The sequence below is a fragment of the Vanacampus margaritifer genome, chromosome 1 (genome assembly GCF_051991255.1).
Source record: "Vanacampus margaritifer isolate UIUO_Vmar chromosome 1, RoL_Vmar_1.0, whole genome shotgun sequence".
Taxonomy (NCBI): Eukaryota; Metazoa; Chordata; class Actinopteri; order Syngnathiformes; family Syngnathidae; genus Vanacampus; species Vanacampus margaritifer.
The window spans coordinates 21,103,015-21,123,082 of NC_135432.1; the positions used below are offsets into that span (position 1 = coordinate 21,103,015).

The 20,068-nt window shown below is 38.8% G+C and overlaps 1 protein-coding gene across 2 annotated transcripts; it reads right to left on the bottom strand.

The window, feature by feature from the left end:
* Positions 1-26: 26 nt before the first annotated feature.
* On the bottom strand, positions 27-19,618 carry LOC144061738 (sortilin-like). Of its 2 annotated transcripts, none has more exons than XM_077582472.1 (20): positions 19,051-19,618; positions 16,104-16,163; positions 15,239-15,312; positions 15,058-15,160; positions 14,805-14,972; positions 14,463-14,536; positions 12,771-12,820; positions 12,534-12,661; positions 11,096-11,240; positions 10,874-11,029; positions 10,101-10,201; positions 8,445-8,547; positions 8,189-8,360; positions 7,199-7,389; positions 6,092-6,281; positions 5,402-5,518; positions 3,424-3,532; positions 3,114-3,223; positions 2,091-2,232; positions 27-1,867 (listed from the first exon to the last, which is right to left on the bottom strand). In XM_077582472.1, the coding sequence occupies exons 1-20, from the start codon at positions 19,288-19,290 to the stop codon at positions 1,853-1,855; spliced, it is 2,448 nt and encodes an 815-aa protein (XP_077438598.1). In that variant the 5' UTR covers positions 19,291-19,618; the 3' UTR covers positions 27-1,852. The 2 variants fall into 2 exon arrangements, with proteins under 2 accessions (XP_077438598.1, XP_077438606.1); XM_077582480.1 differs by lacking the exon at positions 19,051-19,618 and adding an exon at positions 19,008-19,034.
* Between the last annotated feature and the right edge of the window lie 450 nt (positions 19,619-20,068).

Sequence of the window (20,068 nt, forward strand, 5' to 3'; positions counted from 1 at the left end):
ATTAACTTAAAAAAGTCAACCAGAAGTCACAGGAGGAACAATAGAAATTTATTGACAAACCCAAAGATAAAATTGCTTGAAATACAAACAGCAGATATAAAGATTGCATATTTACAATTAACCCTTATTAAATTCTACATAATATTTTTGGATGGAAGAAGTATGATCGCATCACTTTTATTTGTTGGCCTAATAGCATAAATGGCTCGGTCATTTTTAACTCGCCATCACAATATTGAAAATACTAATATGCCTGCTAAAAAGTGTGTTAGTCTGTAGATTCTAGATTATCCAAATCATGGTATCCACAAAGGCTGAATATCAAGGAAATGGGCTCTGAATTGGTGTTTTTGTTTTCTTGAAAATGTTCAAACATGACATAGGCACTTGTGCTATTAGGCTAACCATTTTTCAGATTCACACCACGTTTACTGCACTCTGAACATGCTAAGAACAAATAAATAGAAAAAAAGGTATTAAAGAAGTGCAAATATCTTGAGAGGTAATAAAAAACATTTAAACTGCTGGACATATTACATAATATTGACTAGTTTAACATGTATACAAATAATTGGGTGTCTGGAGTGCCTGCCCACCCATCAACTGTCAAACAAGTTGATTTTTTTTATTTTATTATGCGAGTTGATTATTTCCAAATGAGCCCTTCGAAAATGATTTGCACTGTGATGTCACAGCAAACTTAATTTATATATCAGAGAGATGTTACTGAAACACATGGAAACTTCTTTTGTAAAAATGTGAGAGAGAAAAATGTGCATAGTCTCGAAGCTTCAAGACTTCACAGTCACGCCAATTGTATCAGTAGTACCAAGATTTGAATTTACAGTATAAACGTACATCAAAGGTAAACGGAAAACAAACATTATTTACACATCCGTGTCTGTCAACCAGTCTTACAAAATGTCTATCAATCAATTACTCATGTTGTGTCTCATTTTAAATTACTCAAAATTAAAGTTTGACATTCCAACTTTTTAGTACAAAACTTTTGAAATCATTACAAATAGGCTTGTGCTTAGGACTGCTGTTCAAACTTCAAGTACAGTGCTGCCTTCAAGTTGGAGCCAAGCACCCCCCCTCCCCCCCAAAAAAAGAAAGAAAAAAATGGACAATTTGACAGGACTCAGCCCGCATCAACTTTGTTTTGGACCTTCCGTCTCACCTGGTATGTTTGTGATGCAGGACATGAGACGAAGACTGCTGTGTTAGCTTCCCGCGCTAGCCGCTGACTGGTGAGCTGCCAATTGCGATCACAACATGGAGTGTTTCATGGTCATTATCGTTTGCAGTCTTTTTGAAACTAAAACAGTTCATGTTTGAAAAAGAAAGTCCTCAATGGTCAGAGGAATTTGGTTAAATGTGTTAACTAAAATGGTGTAAAATCATTTCCAACTAACAGCTAAGGTTCCCAGCTGGGCTCCAAAAGTTTCTGGATGTTTTTGGACTCCAAATATTTTGAGTGTTTGTGGTCCAACTTGGAGACACCATTGAATTGACATGAAATATGGTCTTGAAAACTTTGCACCTGTCATTACATCATAGAAGCTTTTTACAAGCATGTAACCAAGAAAGTACATTTTATTGCTATCAAATGGAAGCTTGGAGTTCTGCTTCTTATTTCAAGGGGGAACTTCTTATCCATTCCCTTCCAGACTGATTTATCTTCACTCCTGAGCGTGTACATTCGTTAGACTTGGAAAGTGGACAGCCGAGTGACACCAGATCAAAGTTCAAGCCCAAGGAAGAAGCGGGGTGACGGAAGAAGTGTCCGGTCACCTGAGCACGAGGCCGGAAAGCCCTTCGGAATAGATGATTGACAGACTTCCGGCTGCTACTGCAACAGGTCCTGCAACACAAAATCGGGGAGGAAAAAAATCATAATACTCAAATAAATGTAAACAAAAATCACAGATAAATGCTAAGAAAACATTGGAAACAAAAAACATCCCAAATTTTTGTTCAGAAAGACCAATAAAAGCTACATTTTTATAGAATCCTATTAATTATTTAATCGTTTATTCGTCACAAAGCAATTGGCTGCCATCTGCGCCGCGCAAACGCCAACCTACCTCATCAGAGTCATCGTGAAAATCGATCTTTCCGTTGGCGCTGTGGTTGCCTTCCAGCTGGTCGTCCAGCGGGTCGTCCATGCCCTCCGCCGCATTTTCGTTGGCGTGTTGCTGCAGCACGGAGTATCTGTGGACCAAGAACCTGCGAGGAACACAAGCCAAGTCTGTCACATATCAACAACAAACAGGTTGCTAGTCAATGTCAAGGCAACGAAAAACTATAAAGGACTATCATCGTTGGCCAATATTAGATCTTTTAGAATCTGATTTTTTAAAAAAATATATATATTTATTTATTTTTTTAATTCTGCCAACTGTTCTCTGTTGTAAAGTTAAACACTAAGGGACAAAGTATTGTAAAACAGTTACATGTTCTGCATGTAATTCGTATTTTTATTGTTTAAAGTGTTAATAGACTAAAAAATAAGTAATTTTATTCATTATGTATTTTTTAAATTAAATCGGCAGATTAAATGAAATTGGCATCAGCCTAGAAAAAAAAAATATCAATATCGGCCGGGCCCTACTAAGAGCTGGTTGGTAGTCAATGTCAGAAGAACACATACTGTATACAAAAAAAAATGGACTGGTGGCCAGGCAGCATCATTTGTGAACACCACCCCATACATGCTACACTCTTAAAACAGTTGGGTCAGAAATAACCCAACTATGGGTGAAAAATGGACCGATCCTCTACTTGGGTCGATTTGACCCAACTGAGTCAAGAAATAGGTCTTTCAACGTCAAACAACTCATAAACACTGGTCAGATCCTTTACTTGGGTCAAAAAATCGGGTCGTTTTCTATAAAATAACTCCGAAAGTTGGGTCAAATTGACCCATGAAGTGGATCGGTCCAATTTTGATCCATAATTGGGTTATTTTTGACTCAACAGTTTTTAAGGTGTACATTAAGTATATTGGCCTGGCAGCAACATGCATGGCTAAAAAGGTGGCAGAAAAGAACACACACACAGTACACAAATCCCATTTCCATAATTGGGTGGGGAAAAGTCACTCGAACCTGCCACCGCAGATGTATCTCTTGATGAAGAGGACTCCAGCGCCGACACTCAGTAGCATGATTATTATTGTTAGCACGATGGCTACAGATTTAGTGGCATGGCCTCCTTTCTGTAAAACAAAACAAAACAGGAGTCTATTAGTCCAACATGACAATTGGGGAGTGGGGGAGGGAACGGGGGTTCAAGAAAGCAGAAATAGCTAAAAAGAAAGGTGAAAAAAGAAGAAAAATACTAAATGAGAAAGAAGAATAAAACAAAGAAAAAAAGAGGGAAAAAAGAAAGAAAAAACAATCTCGAAGGTGTGCTGACCTGGATGTTCGGGCCCAGCAGGTCACTCACACACCTCTCACTCAAGTCAATCTCTTTGCGTTCAGGGATCGTACCACCCACACATTTATCACCAGGGATTTTTCTATAGCTGTGGAGAGAACATTGATCATTTCAAAATATTGTATGTAATAACTTACTAACAACTTGAAGTGTGGCACACTGCTTCAAGGTTCAACAAAATAAAAAATGATTAAATCTCTTGCAATTTGACAGCACAAGGTCAATTTCATATTTTTTTTCACAAATCAGTACAACTGGCCTGTCTCCACGTCGTCTCTATTTGTACACAATATTAGCCAATGTAGTTGTATTTGTTTCAATAGTATACAGAAGGACAAATTAAGGTTAGGTTAGGTTTTAGCGCATTTTAGAGTCATCCTGAATTATCACCTGAATTTCAAATGTACTGTACAGTCTGGAACAAATATATTAAACACTGTTTTGTGGAAAAAACTACTTCACCTTTATATTTTTACGCGGGATCGTGAGTGATCAGCAGTAACAATGAATACACAGAGACTGCTTTACTGTGCTAGAATAATTGTACCTTTTATTCCCCGCAAACAGCAATCAACACCTGTACTGTGCTGGAATAATTGTGCCTTTTATTCCCCGCAAAAAGCAATCAACACCTGCACTGTGCTGGAATAATTGTGCCTTTTATTCCCCGCAAACAGTAATCAACACCTGCACTGTGCTGGAATAATTGCGCCTTTTATTCCCCGCAAACAGCAATCAACACCTGCACTGTGCTGGAATAATTGCGCCTTTTATTCCCCGCAAACAGCAATCAACACCTGCACTGTGCTAGAATAATTGCGCCTTTTATTCCCCGCAAACAGCAATCAACACCTGCACTGTGCTAGAATAATTGCGCCTTTTATTCCCCGCAAACAGCAATCAACACCTGCACTGTGCTAGAATAATTGCGCCTTTTATTCCCCGCAAACAGCAATCAACACCTGCACTGTGCTAGAATAATTGCGCCTTTTATTCCCCGCAAACAGCAATCAACACCTGCACTGTGCTAGAATAATTGCGCCTTTTATTCCCCGCAAACAGCAATCAACACCTGCACTGTGCTAGAATAATTGCGCCTTTTATTCCCCGCAAACAGCAATCAACACCTGCACTGTGCGAGAATAATTGCGCCTTTTATTCCCCGCAAACAGCAATCAACACCTGCACTGTGCGAGAATAATTGCGCCTTTTATTCCCCGCAAACAGCAATCAACACCTGCACTGTGCTAGAATAATTGCGCCTTTTATTCCCCGCAAACAGCAATCAACACCTGCACTGTGCTAGAATAATTGCGCCTTTTATTCCCCGCAAACAGCAATCAACACCTGCACTGTGCTAGAATAATTGCGCCTTTTATTCCCCGCAAACAGCAATCAACACCTGCACTGTGCGAGAATAATTGCGCCTTTTATTCCCCGCAAACAGCAATCAACACCTGCACTGTGCTAGAATAATTGCGCCTTTTATTCCCCGCAAACAGCAATCAACACCTGTACTGTGCTAGAATAATTGTGCCTTTTATTCCCCGCAAACAGCAATCAACACACTTCAACGCTAAGCAGCATAATATGATCATCATCAGCGCTTACCTTGACACTAGACCGGAGAGCTGACGGTCCGGGTAGAACGAGCTGCAAAACGGCTGGGCAATGGTACGTATTCCACAGCTGACTCTACCCACACCGTGTGCCGCCCCGTCTTTTATTCGTTAACAAAAAGTTGTGAGCGACTGAAACCGGAGTTCCCAGGCTGATTCCACCCTTTATTTACAAATTGTTGGGCACCTGGATTCGTGCAACAGTTCAGGACAACAACATATCCTTATATAAGAGGTTACTTGAGGACATATCAAACCATGGTTATTTTCCCTTCAAACACCCAGCCCCGACCTATTTCTTTGATTCTGACTAAAATGAAGTTTAGCAAGGTTTTTACCCTTGGGTCCGCAGTTGTTCCTCTTGGCCGTTCAGACAGTACTCCAAAACTTTTCCTATCAGGTCCGGCTGCTCCAAGCACTCGGAGCTTTTCTCTTTGCGGTAATATCCAAAGTCACTGCGCCAACAAGGAGAAGACATCACAAAAGAGGCCTCGAAAACAATAACAATGATTTGAAATGGTGAATAATCTGTTGAGTGACTAATTTGGCTTTCTGGTGTCCAGTACAGTAAATAGTTGTTACCTTGACTTTTTGTTGTTGCATGACTACACTTGCAAGTTGCAGCATTGAAGCGAACTGAAATGCTATTTATCCATTTCAGCACCCCCAAAAACATCAACACATTTTTCTAACGTGAGAAATAGCACTATAGTATTGTACAGAACAAAAACAGCAGTCTATTCTTGATGTTTTAGTATGCGTGTGAATATTTTTCTTTATATAGTATTTTTTACAATTTTGTTAGATTTTTTTTAAGGTGAGACAACCCTAATCTTTCTGAGCGGGTTACAATGGCCCACGCACTTTTTTTTGGTAAAAAAAACAAAAGACAACATGCGAGTTAAGGCAATCCGCAAGTGTTTTTCAAACCGTAACCAATAACACATTTATTAATATTTCACCACCAAATGTAAATCTAAGCTTGAGAATTGGAAAAAAAATGCTCCTAATGTAACTAATGGTCTTACCAGAGGAAGTCGTCCAAAGAGCACGGGCATGGCGTCGGCTGCTTGCTGACCAAATAATCTCGTCCGTTATAGCAAACGGAATCCTTGCGGAGACGCCGGAACGTTTCCCTGTAGCCCAGGATGCAGCCGTTGTTGGGGTCGCTGACGTTATTTGAGTGAGACAACCACTGCACGTAATCGGAATCCACACCTACAGAGAAAGTCAACTTGCCTTAGTGCAACACAAATTGTGACTCGTGGCCGCCAAAACACTCCTGTTGCCTGCCAAGTGTAAAAATGCTCTTTCGAGTCGAACACACGACTGCTAAATGAAAACACCTCCGCTTTTTCCTGACGATATTCACTAAGCCGCGCCCCTTAAAGGCATCCTCATGTACCAAAATGTGTATGTGTAACATTCATCTCAATCATGCTTTATACAATCAATTTATAGGTTTATGTTTTTTAATTATGTTTTAGTGAGTTTTTATGTTTATATTTAGCTATGCAATGCTAGTTTTCTTAATTAAAACATAAAAAAAAAGCAGTGTTTTCTCAATGACTGGAAGGGATTCATGTCATTTTAATTAATTTCCATGAGGAAAACTGATTTAGCACATTAGATTTAGATTGAGTGGACCAAGTTACATCACAGAACTAATTCAATTCTCAAACTTCTGAGTAAATGTTGGGAGCAAGAAAATGCGTTTTTAATTAATTATGCAGTTCATAATATGATAAAATGCTTACTAATAAAGTATTTATTGTAATGTATTTATAATTAAATGAGTCTAACCAATCATATTAACCAATAAGAGGTAAATGGATAGAATTTAAAAAATGTCAAACATGTGTAAATGGTTTATTTTACTAAGAATTATTCACAACAAACCTATTTACTTACTGAGATAAATTAATTTAAAAAGTAAACACACTGGTTATGCAAAAACTATATTATTTGCAATTAACGATTAATAAAACTAAATAGAAAATTAATATATTTTATGAAGGAACAAAAATGGTTAATGAATGTAACAAATATGAAAGGACTGTTGTTAATGTACTGTAGGGCCACATTCGAGAACGGAGGCGACCCGTACGTTTCCGCTCTCTATCGTTCCCACTCACAGTTTCTGTCGAGAAGTTCCCGGAAGTCGATGGTGGTGGAAATCCAGTGCTGGCTGATGATGCCGTTTTGGTAGCCCCAGATGCTGACGTTCATGGAGCGGGCGCCGGGTTCCGACGCCAGGCCCGTGAAGAAGATGGGCTCATCTGTGAACGTGTACGTGTGCCAGCACTGTCCTTCATCCGTTGAGAACCTGTCAGGACACCCCAGATAAGAGAGGGCAAACTTAAAAATAAAATAAAATTTAAAAAAATAAAACGAAAACTTAAGTTGTTAGCTACCTAATTCCTAAAATGAGTCTGAGTGGAGTCCTTCTCAATTTTGACCAAAGAAAAAGTCATAGAGTGTTTCATTTACATAATATGGCCCCACCACTCAGTTTTTCCTCCCATGACTTAGCAGCTAGGCTGGGCTAAGATTTGCCACTTTTAACTATTGATTTCTAAAGTCGTCAACTGGAATCTAACCGTGTATTGCCATCAATTTCAATAGGTAGGCCTCGAGGAGGGTCTCCTGCAGCCTGTCTGTGAATATTAGAGTTTTTAAACAAATGTAATGACCAACTGATCCCTGTAGATGGCGATGTTGCAGTCCTTTGGATTTGAGATCAATGCAGCTTTTGAGTGGATGCATTGTGGAACTTGTCATTTTTATTTTTTTGTGCGCGCCTGCCACCTCTGGCCTAAAGTGTAACTGCAGCCTCTGTGTCAAGTTCGTGCAAGGCGTTGGTCCCGTCGAATATGAAGGGAAATGCCAACACGGAACACCTCACACATGAACAGTATAGAGGTGCCATTTTTTGTGTTGCGATGTTTATTGAGCATTTGAATGGAGAATCCTGCTGAAACATTGATCATGTGATTTGGTGAGGTGTCTACATGTTTTTTTTTTCTCAAAGTCTGAGCTGTCTGAGAACATGACACACCCCTAGTCGCAACGCCTTAGCTCCGCCCCCAGGTGGCACGTAAACAGCATGAGACAGTAACACTTACTTGATCTTGTCGACCGGTTCATCAGGGCTGTGCTCCACAGCCACAAGCAGCCCACCCGAGTCCAAAATGGCATAATGATGCGGGCCGTCCAGTGCCTTTATCCATGTGTAACCTCCGTCATCAGACACAAACACATCGGGGTTCATCACCGAGATGGCGTTGCCGACACTCCCTGCAAAGATAAACAAATAAATGTCCATTTAAGCATCAGGTTCCAGGAATTAAAAATGAATGAAAGAATTGAAAATGTAATTACCATGAGCTAAGATTAAGCCCACAGCGTTTGGTTCGCTCAGTGGCAGCAAGGGGACGTTGAGCTTCATAGCAGTACTGTATGATGCATGGATGTGGAGAGTGCACTGTTCAAGTAGAGACAAAGTAGCGTTAGTAGCGTTAGTAGTAAATGTGCAGTGGCACCTCCCAAGTCAAGCGCAACCGCTGAAATTAAATCAAACGCTAATGTCATGTAAATACCGTCCACCAATATTGGCAAAATCACCAACTAGCCAAATTTTCTATTGAACATAACAAACTATCATCTCAAAAAAGGCACCTGGTGCCTCTTTTACTGCCAAAAACGCTTGATGACGTATACTAAAATCCAAATGAATACCGCCAAAAGCGTTAATTGATGTTTAGTACGTTTTTTTCCCCTCAATGGGCACTTGAAGTTGTTGTGCAGCGCTGCCTACTCAATGGACTTGTGAAATCACAAACACCCACTAACTATGGCCAGCAGATGGCAGCATTGTATCTATTTTCAATGGGCTTCCGTTAGTATGGAATTACACTGAAACATGACCAATCTGATGAAATTGAACGTTTTCAAGGATGACGTGAATGATCAAAGCCTTTGTCACATTAAATCTAATTCACAGAGCGCCACTAAACAAAATATATTAGTGTCAAATTCACTGTTGTGCAGAATTTTTTTCTTTTCACAAAAAGCTTGTTTTCTCATCTTTTCAATTTTCGCTCAATATCACTCAAAATAGCTATTTTCGAATGGTGATTACTAAAGAACGGAATAAAGTAGAAACATACTTTTTTCTAATGAAAGAATGAAAGATTTATTTAGTCAAAGTACACAATATTTTGTTTGCCTTGAAAGATAAGTTAAAATGCTCAAAATCGTCTGGCACTGTCGAGGTTGTTTTTTGGATAACGTTTGGCAGTAAAAGAATTAATATTATTTTGGGGACTAGAAATAATGTTACTGAAAGATTTCTGTGGAAATAGATATTTTTTACAAAAAGTTTTTTTTTTAATCTATACTTTTTCTCAAAATTCTACAACTTTTAGTTTTTTTAAATATTTTATTTTAGTTATTTATTTATATAATTTTTGGGTGGGGAAATGATCCTTTTGTTGAAAATAACTTGGATATAAAACACTTTTTGTGAAATAAACAGAAATATGTCCCTTTTTCAGGAATATACAACTTTTTTTTTTTAAATAACTGACATTTGGCAAAACATTTGATTTATCCATTGAGCCAGTCTTCACTCCCCCAACATAAAAAGCCTTGTCTGTCAGTCGAGATGCATCACTTCAACACAGTTCCCTGACAGATATAGTACCCTACCATTGGACAGGGCTTTGTCGCCACTTTGTGGCATCTTAGAAAGTGCACAAAACCCACAAATAGTTGAGTTTTTCAGTAGCAGAAAAACAAAAGGGTCAATTTGAATATCAAATATGTTCTTCTTACTATGCATCGGTGTAGCAGTTCTTATTGTAGTTGTGATTAAGGATTTTAAACCACCTCCATCATCTAATGTTAAATGTCCTCTCAATGTTATATTTTTCATGAAAGTATTAGTCAAGCTTCAAATGGAGTCTGAACTTCAAGGTACGAGTGAAAGACTTAAGCCATTGCGTTAATCGTCACTCGCTATAATTCTCTTCTCACCTCTTCTTGGTCTATTGAGTGACACATGTTCTCGGCAGGCTTCCGCAAGGGAGTCCACTCCCCTCCCATGTTACGGGTCACCACAGTCTTCACAGACATGTCTGAAACAACACAAAAGCATTTATTTTACTTACTTACGGCCTAAAAATACCCCCCCCCCCCCCAAATCCTATTGCAATACATATTTTCCCGTTCACTTATAGAAAAAGCAAATGACAATGACATTCAAATTAAGTTTAGTGTTTTTCCCTCCCCTTTTTGGGATTTACTTTAGTGATGCTGATACCAAACAAGCTTTGAAAACATTTGCCGCTTGCCCCTAGCATTAACTTGCATCAACGTCCACAGAAATAATAGGAATAAATATTTTTTGTTTACTGTACTTGCATACTGTATAAGCAGTACAGTGCTTATTTTTGGGTGGGAGGAAATCCCTTTTGTCAAAACAGCCATGTAAATTCATTCAGTTTTTTAATTTTCCAAACTCCTCATAATCTCAGTCAATTAAACTTAACTGCCACGAGCGCCTCAAAATGCCATATAATTTTTTTTTCAGGGAAAAAAAAAGTCATAATGTAACAATAACAAAAATCATAATTTATTTTTTAGAAAAAATAATCTCACAAGAATAAAGCTATAAATATATCTTTTTTTATTTTGAGGAAATAAATATTTCTATATTTTTAATAATTATTTTGCGGACCCCATCAAGCTATGGCTTACAAACTCTTGTTTGCGAAGCACTACACAAAGACGCATGAGCAGAGTTTTACCATCTGCCAGGACGCTGGTAGTAAAAACTCCTCGCAGGGAGGTAATATTGGTGAAGTCAGTGTCGCCTCCTGTGGTGGTGTAAAGGTGGCGCTCCAGTGACTTGGAGAAGACGGTGCCTCGGTCATCTGACACGTAAATCGTGCCTATGCCATTATCTGAGGAAACATATGAAGATAGCATCACATGTTCTTAAGATCAAGGCTTCAGTTTTCTGGACCGACCTTCTGGCTCGTCGACGTGTATGAAGACCATTTCATTGCTCGCTCCCAAGATGGAGTAGAACTGCTGGGGACCGATGGCTGGCAACTGGGCCATGTTCCAAGAGTCACCCTGGTCCACCGACACATGGATCTTCCTTTCATTGGCCTGCAAAGAAACACCATATAAAGGAAAGGGTTGAGAATAGTAAAAAAAAATAAAAATACCACCAGCGATGACGTTTCATGTCTGGACAAAATGATGAATGAGTAATGATGTTGTACTTATCCTTTTTAAACAGAGCCACATCTTGAGTACTGATTATTTTATATTTTTATTATTATTGAAGGGCTACTAGTTTGATATACGCTTCTAAGGCTTCTTCAGGTTCAGCTACATGTTTGCATATGGCTCCAAATTATGATTTTTGCAATATAAAACGGACTATTTTTTTCCCATGAATTGATTATGATTCAGTTATTGGTTTGATCCGTAACATGTCAGAAAATATGGAAAAATGTTGATCATTGTTTTCCAAAGTAAAAGTAGATGCTTGCACACTCTTATTTTGATCTGATTTAATGAAGAACTAACAATTTACGTACAATCCATTTTCACAGTTCAATGTTTAAATTTTACAAAGGCCCACTATGCAACTGTATTTTAACTCATTCACTCCCAGCCATTTTCACTGAAGCAACCCCCTTCGCTCCCAGCTGTTTTACTGGATTTTGACTGATTTTGCCCATGGAAAATTGTGTTCTAGTGCTATAAAAACATAGCCACCTACCAAAAGAAAGATTAGAGTCTCTTCATTCATCAGGAAAAAAAGTATTTTTGCATATTTTTTCGTTTTGCGGCAATTAGCATTAGAATATAGCTAAGTTTGATCATTATTCACATATCTGTTTAAAACACTAGGGAAAAGAGCTTTTTTGCAACATGGCTGCTAGACTTTTTTTTGTAATAACTACCAATGCTTTAAGGCACCTCTTCAGGTCAGAGGCTAAATCAAAGCCTTCTGTATGCTGTATGCTCTAGTATTTTAAAAAAATACCTTAAAAAAATGCATAAATAAGTTTTTGGGACCATTGCATTATTTAAAATTGAACGCTTTTATATGTTTTTGGGAGCAAATGAGTTTATGTTTTAAAGTTAAAGTTTGTTAAAGTTTATGTTGGTCATGATGGTGGTACCTGGAGTGAAAAGTATTTTTTAGATGGCAACCATTACCCTACACAATCTAACGTGTTTGGCGCACATTTGCAAATTTTGTTCATTCAATTTAACACAAATAAGTAGATGCAAAATCCCGTGAATTATTTTTATATTGGATGATCCTGGGACATAATGATGCATCCAATGATTGCCCAGGTCATGTTGCCTCACTCATCCTTGCAGAAATTGCTGAGCTTTTTAATAACATAACAGCATGTTTCTTCTGTTTTGCCACAAACCCACCTTGCCCGTCATCACAGAAGCAAACAGGAAGCGACCGCCGAGGCCGAAGGAGTAGAGCTTGGTAGCAATGGTCTTGATTGTTTTCCCAAAATCAGTCGTTCTCCGCATCTGCAGCTCTCCACGGGCACCTGAAAAACACAAGAAAGGAAATTAGTGGTGAAAGCTGCACGCTAGTAACATCTAACAGCAGTGAAACATTAATGGGGTGTTTAATCATTGACCGTTTGGAACACTTACTACAGGATCCATTGTCATTGGTTGAAAAAAAGATGGCATTCTTTGTCCCCCTGGAATTAAAGCAAGAACGGTCTTTTAATTAAGCACGAGGAAGGAACATTGTTTCAGGTTTTATTTAGAAAAATAGAAGATGGTATGACTCGTGTGGCATACAAGAGCACTGTGTGTACACGTTTACTACTCACAGCATTAAAATACATGCTTGAAATCTAAGATACTCAACTGTCAATGTCACTAAGGCAACAGGTGACCATACAAGGAAGTGCCTACGGAACAACAAGCAAAGTCTGCTTGCCAAGCGGCTTTTACTGCAAAGGTGGAGCAACAAGGAAAAGACCCAGGAGAGTTGATGTGAACTTGTTTGTCTCACGCTAGTATTGAGAGTCATCAAGTTGGGCTCACAAGAGCATAAACTACATCTGATATATCAAGAAAGAGTGTGCAGCGTAGTCAATTGAATAGCACTTTCACTACTGCCTCATCTAAATGAACAGAAAATCAAAGTGATGCAGGACGTTTGAATGTAGTAGTTTGAGTGCCCACCCACCAATCAAGATTGAAATTAAACAACCAAATCAATCTTTTGTTAGCTACCGTTCCTTTGTGCATAAATACTATCGAAATGATTAAAGGAAAGGATAGAGTGGTTAAATTATTGTCGGTAAATTGTGCTCAAAATGATTTAAAAAGAGACATCCTGAGCAGTTTCCACTTTCCACAATTTAAGAGCTAACAGGTGAGACATCACTGAACATTTGAGTATATGCTGCTACTTATCAAAAGCTAACACTGGTGTGATAATACTGTTGGCTTAACTGTGCTAACACTGTAGCCCTGCTTACCTTTTGACATGACAGTGTTTCGGACAATTTAGTCTGTGGCGGATCTTTGCCCAGCTAGAAACTCTACATTAGGGCATGATTATATAAATTCACAGAATTGAGTATAACAATTCGGCAAAGCTCAGGCAGCTAGATAACAATACATTTAATAGGTGGACTGGGACTTCAGAGATTTTAGTTAGAATCGAAAGTATGTTTTTGCTTCCCTCCTCATCAGTAGCAGTGTAGTCTACTTTGCTGTTAGGGACCTTAACATTTACGTTAGTATTGTGGGTAAATTCCAAAAAGTAAGGTTACAATAAAATGTGCATATTTGTTTGCCATGTGTAATGTCACATCAGTTTGTGCAAACATGCTTTTTCACCTAGCGTGCAAGCTAATAATATTGATGAACCTCATGTGAAGATGGTTTGTTGGTGAATAATTGAATTACTGAATGCAAGTGTTTATGTAACATAGGTTGATGATTGTGTACATTCTATGTATGGTGTTGATGCTCTGCTGATTATTCTTTTGTCTGTGTGGTGTGTGACCACAGTCAATAAATAAAAACGGAATACCAGTGTGTGTAACTCTGCACCTTGCCATGCTGAACTCCTCGAGACATCATATAGCACCCCACCCCCCCTTTATTTTTAAATCATCCTCTCAGTTTTAAATGATTTGCCGCCATTTTGTGGCATCTATGTATAAACACAATTACAATGCTCTTTTAGAGAGGTCAAATACTTTAAGTTTTTTTGGGGTGGGGCTATTCCCGCCAGGACTTATCCCGCATGAATAGCAGCACTTCACTGCATATCCACTTTAACACTAATTGAGGCTTGTAAACAAGAGGCCAGTGTCTCACCATTTCACCATACAGACCATGTTGTGGATCTTTTTCCAATTCCGGCCAAAATCCTCTGTCAGCCAAAGTTCTTTCTGAAGACAAAAACAAGCTGAACAGTTGAGCAATGAAGCCGGTTTCCTGAACCTGAACAAGCTAGCACTATGTTAATAAATGTAGACTGTGTCAACACTAGACTGATTATTTACAAGCAGGTGTGTTACTGTCGCAATAAAAACCTAAGAGGGCAGGCCAGATGACCCAAATTAACCACACATTAAGTCACTTGCATGTGTCATACATGCTGCATTTTTTTCAGGTATCAATTTTACCAATTAAACTTGGCGACCATTGTCTGCTTACTCTGTTGCCAAGACCCAGCAGCACGTCGGAATTCTCAGGATTGTACGTGATGACCGAGATCGGGTTAAAGGGCAGCTGCAGGTGGTTGAAACTCCTTCCAAAGTCGCTTGAGACAAAGATCCAAGATGACAACCGGAGACTACCCGACGCCTCGCCGGTCAAGATTACCTACCACAGTGCGGGACAAAATCCAGACTGATCAATACAAAAACTGATTTCATATATTGGTGAACCACATGTGCGTTTCACTCACTTTGCCAGAATTTTCTGGACCGGTACCAATGCCAAACTCGGATCGGATGAAGGTGTTGTTGATTAGCTTTGTGACATCCTCAAAGGTTTTACCGTAGTCCTCGCTGGAAGAAATCAAATCACCGTCAAAACCAAGAGCAACTCGCCGTGTCTAACATCAGAAGGGACGGCACTACAAATACCTTCGATAGAGTTTAGACTGTCCTAGTTTGATTAAGAAGAAGGGAACCTGAAATGTGGTCAAAGCGAGGATGACCTGCCACAAAAAAGAAAAACATAGCGTGGATTAGGGCTGCATAATTCATCCATTTTATCCATGAATTTGACTTCACTTGTTCGGACGCTTATTTATCTTTTAGGGTAGCTAATCTTCTGACTCGTCGAGTGACTATTTTTCCAAACAAAAAGCAATGAGTTACTTTAATTCAACTAGAAACAAACAAGTCTCTATTAATTGTCAACACTGACTGCCCTTTTATAAACAAGTTTCTCTCTGTTAGCAGCCTGTTGCTCATGCTAGTAATGCACTACTATGTAAGGTACAGAAAACTATCATGAGCCTCTTAAAATAATGGCTTAAGTCATGTTTTAACAAAAAAACTAAAAAAAACGTTTCCCTGCCTCAAATACCTCCTCGGGTTGCTTGCCACTTCTGCTAAAATCGACTAAATCCTTAGCTATACTGATCGTCCAATTCTAACCCTGAAATGAAAATTAATAAAAGTAATATAATCAGGATTTGGTTGTGGTTTTTCATGTTTTCAGTAAAAAAGTGGAAAAGAATGACTCAGGCCATTGTTTTACAAAGGTGAAATATTACTGTATAGATTAAAACTAAATTTTATGACGTTAACACAAATGAATCTATAAAATCATATTAATATTAGACTGAATGTATGACAGTTAATAATGTTAAAAAGTTCCTTAAATGAGGAAATTTTGTTTTAAAAGTGGATGTTTGCAATGTCATGGCAAAAATCATAAAGTAAGTGTAAAAGTTTCACACAATAAAAAAGTAGTATTTTGTTTAGGTGACGTGACACTTACCCCTGTGCCATCTCCAACCCAGGCCAATGATACTTGTCCACTCAAGTCAGCGAACATATGCTAAAAAGAAAGATCAGTGTTAGCACAAAAGAAAATGCCAAGAAAAGCCTACTGGAACATCTTAAATTTATTTGAGGTTAATCAGAAGCCATTTAAATGTTGACTCTCATTAAACATGAATTGGAATGTTTGAACACAGCAACATTCCAAGTTAGAAAATGGTCTTCACACCATATTATCGCAGTAAGTTGTTAAATTTTACTTATCCACTCAAACCTGGCATTTGAACAGGGGTGTATAGACTTTTTTTTTTTTTATAGCCACTCTAAGTCAGTTTTCCAAGAGAAAAAGAACTATGTGAGATATGTTTTTTTTCTCATGTAAAGTTGCTCAGGTGAGGACATTTTTGTAGCTTGTTTGCTTCTAAGTGCTTATCACAGGTCAAATGTTTCCAACTTGTGGATAAAATGACTAGCGGTACTTTCGAAAGGTTTAAATGTGAAGCATGACTTTTGGATGATTTCAAACAGGAGGGAAAAAAACTAATAACTAGCACACAGCCGGTCACAAGGCAAGGAAGATAGTTTAGAGCAGGGGTAAGGAACCCTGGTCCTCGAGAGCCACTGTCCTGCCTGCCTTCCATGTCTCCCTCCACCAACACAGCTGATTTGATCAACAGTATCGTTATTAGGCTTCTACATAGCTTGCTGATGAGCTGATAATATGAGTCAGCTGTGTTGGAGGAGGGAGACATGGAAAAGAGGCGAGACGGCGGCACTCAAGGACCACACTCTAAAAATAATTGGGTCAAAACTAACCCAATTATGGATCAAAAATGGACCGATCCACTTTATGAGTCAATTTAACCCAATTTTCTGGGTTGTTTTATACAAAATTACCCAATTTATTGACCCAAGTAAAGGATCTGACCAATATTCATGAGTTGTTTTACACTAAAAGACCCATTTCTTGACTCCAAATGGGGTCAAATTGACCCAAGCAGAGGATCGGTCCATTTTTTACCCATAGTTGGGTTATTTTTGACCCAACTATTTTTAGAGTGCAGGGTTCCCTACCACTAGTTTAGAGGAAAGTTCACCATCGTGGTGCCCATGACCACATATTGTAAGTAGCCCGAATGCCTGTTCTAAAAATAGCGCACTAGTCAGTGAGGAGAAATTGTGCTTTACTAGACAGGCTGTCAGAAGTCATCATTTGAAAATGAAAACACTGGCAGAGATTTATAGAAATAAAATGTTATTGTGAAAAATTAACAGGATCAGTGTCTTTACATAAATAAATACCATTAATATTAATACTGTAAACACATACTAAGAACATTATTAATTAAGGATAATTTGAACAAATTTGTTATTTCAGAAGTCTGCATCTAACTGGTTGCATTAATCAGTACCCAAATAAGTAACTCTCATCTTAAAAAAAAAAAAAAGTTGGTGACCCCTGGTTTAAGGCAAAATATGCAATGCAGATCATTGAAACACAAACAACCAAAAGAAGACTGAAGAGGTCAAACCGGTTGAGAGCAGTGCAGCAAGTATAGCGAGTTACGCTTTCCCAACATTGCACACTTACGGTACAACTCTTGAGATTAAATGCTCGATATGGTAAATTAATCGGAAGGCATACGTGCTACACGCTAACAGCGTGCTCCTCGGATAATTAATCTTTAGAACATTATTCCTGTTCAAGAGAAACAAATAGGAGAGTTTAAATAAGGCCCACAATACAAAAGTAGCATTAAATGACAAGCAAGTGCTTTATAGCCACGCCATGACATCACTGCCACATTATTGTTGTAGGGATTTTGAGCTAAAGGTTTTACAGAAAAAGATGGAAGATGTCCAGAAATGACTACAAAAGACCACGGCCTGAATGAGCTAGACAAGAGGGCGTTTCCAACAGCTTGTATGACAAGAGGGGAAGGAACTTCATTTAGTCAGGCCATAGCTTTGTCTAATTTGTAACACAAATAAAAGTTCTTTGCCGCCATCTTTTGACATCAATAAATTAATTCCCCCGGGGATTTTCACTTTTCGCCGAGTCCCAATCCCTGAGTGTTCACTACCGTGATATCTTTATTTTGTTGCTTCTGCAATCCAGCCACCATTTTAGGATCAATTAGTAGGTGAGATCCAGGTACACCAATTCACACATTGGCGAATTGATACGGTGCATTATAATGAAATACCGCTATGTATTTTGTCCCACCCATGCAGATTGAACCTGTAATCCAGCTATCGTTTTAAAGCCAATTGGTGTACCTGGAATTTAGCTGCTATTTGACACAGTTATATATATACACACCACAATATCATGATAATTATTGTATCGTGAGGTTCATACTAAGATAATATTGTATCGTGAAATTTGGATATTGTTACATCCCTAATTGATACGTTACGATGTCTTGCGATACAGATATCTAGTCCAATCCATAGTGTTCAACACCTACAACCCAGCTGCCATTTTAAGGCCGATTAGTGTACATGCACCATAACTGCTATTTCCAATATGGTATGGCAATCATTTGTCCCACGTGTACAGCTACATTCCAGTCGCCATTTTGATACATAATTTTTAACCTTAACTGGTCAGCACCTGCATCCTAGCCCCCATTTTAGTGTACCTGTGGATGTCAGCCTCCAATTTGCACAGTATGTTTCAAAACCAATATTTTGTCAACCCTTCCTGTTCAGCACCTGCATTCCAGTCACCGTCGTAGGAGCCAATAAATGAGTGTACTGTAGATGGACCTAACTATAATTTGCACACTGTGCTGATATATCGTGTTATCAATATTTCATCATATAGGCTTTTATTTTATCACTCAGTTCCGCACCTGCAATAGCCGCCATTTTAGTGTCAATTAGTCTACCTGCCTACCTGGGCCGTCCAAGGTGTAACTGGAGCGCGGCTGGTAACTTACACTGTGCGTGTTGTTGCCCAACTTGGCCTCATATCCTTTAGGAGCGTCGCAGGAGGCGTCCGTCGGGGCGCTCCTCTTCTTCATGCTGTGATGCAAAGAGGCCACCGCGGACCTCTTGGCTCGGTTCGAATCTCGAAAAAGAGTCTGCCCGGACGCTTTGTCAAGGTCCAGGAGAAAATCCGTTCCGGCTGTCAGAGTTAAGAGAGAAAGCAGCAGGAAGCAGCGTAGCAAAAGTCCCATCCTTCTCGCTACTATAGATACACAAACATATATCTTAAAAAAAAAAATAAATTTTAAAATACTAAAATAGTTTGAAAAAATAGACGTATATTCAAGACTCGCTGATATAATTGAAGCTCGCTCCGGTTTTTAGTGGTGCAGATGACATAGATAAAATACAAACGCCCCTAACAGCGATAATTTCACGATTTGAAATCAGGCAGAAAGGTTCTCAAATCTAAAAGAAAAAACGTTAAAAATAAAAAATAAAATAATTGACGGTTGGAGCTCAACGCCAAAGACGGAATGGTCCACTTGACACCAAGCGAGTAGGCAATTTTGTGCCTTTTGCCTCTGTACCGCCACGCACTGAGAATCGATGACGTAATTGGCTGACATTTCATGTGGCTCCACCCATTTTCTCCTTTTGATTGGTTTGGTTCTGGATTGAGGGCGGTGCCATCACGAAGAGGTAACAATAGATGAGACTGTCAAAAGACTTCCAGGGTAGGTTGAGAGCAAAGCTGTTATGTGTAGAAAAGAAAAAACTAAACCTAAAAATATCTAAGGAAAATGTCCAATACTTTTTCCCAAAACACATGACCTCAACTATTTTAATTTAATCTACTGTGTACTGTTTTAATTTGGATTTTAATTTCCAAATACTCATTAAGTCATTACGAAAGTGACATAGTGAATGAGTGGTTAGCAGGGCCTTGCAGATCTGATTTAATTGGGGGTTCGAATATGGACTCATGGCCATTTTGTGTGGTATTTGCAAGCCTGTGTGTGTGTTGTT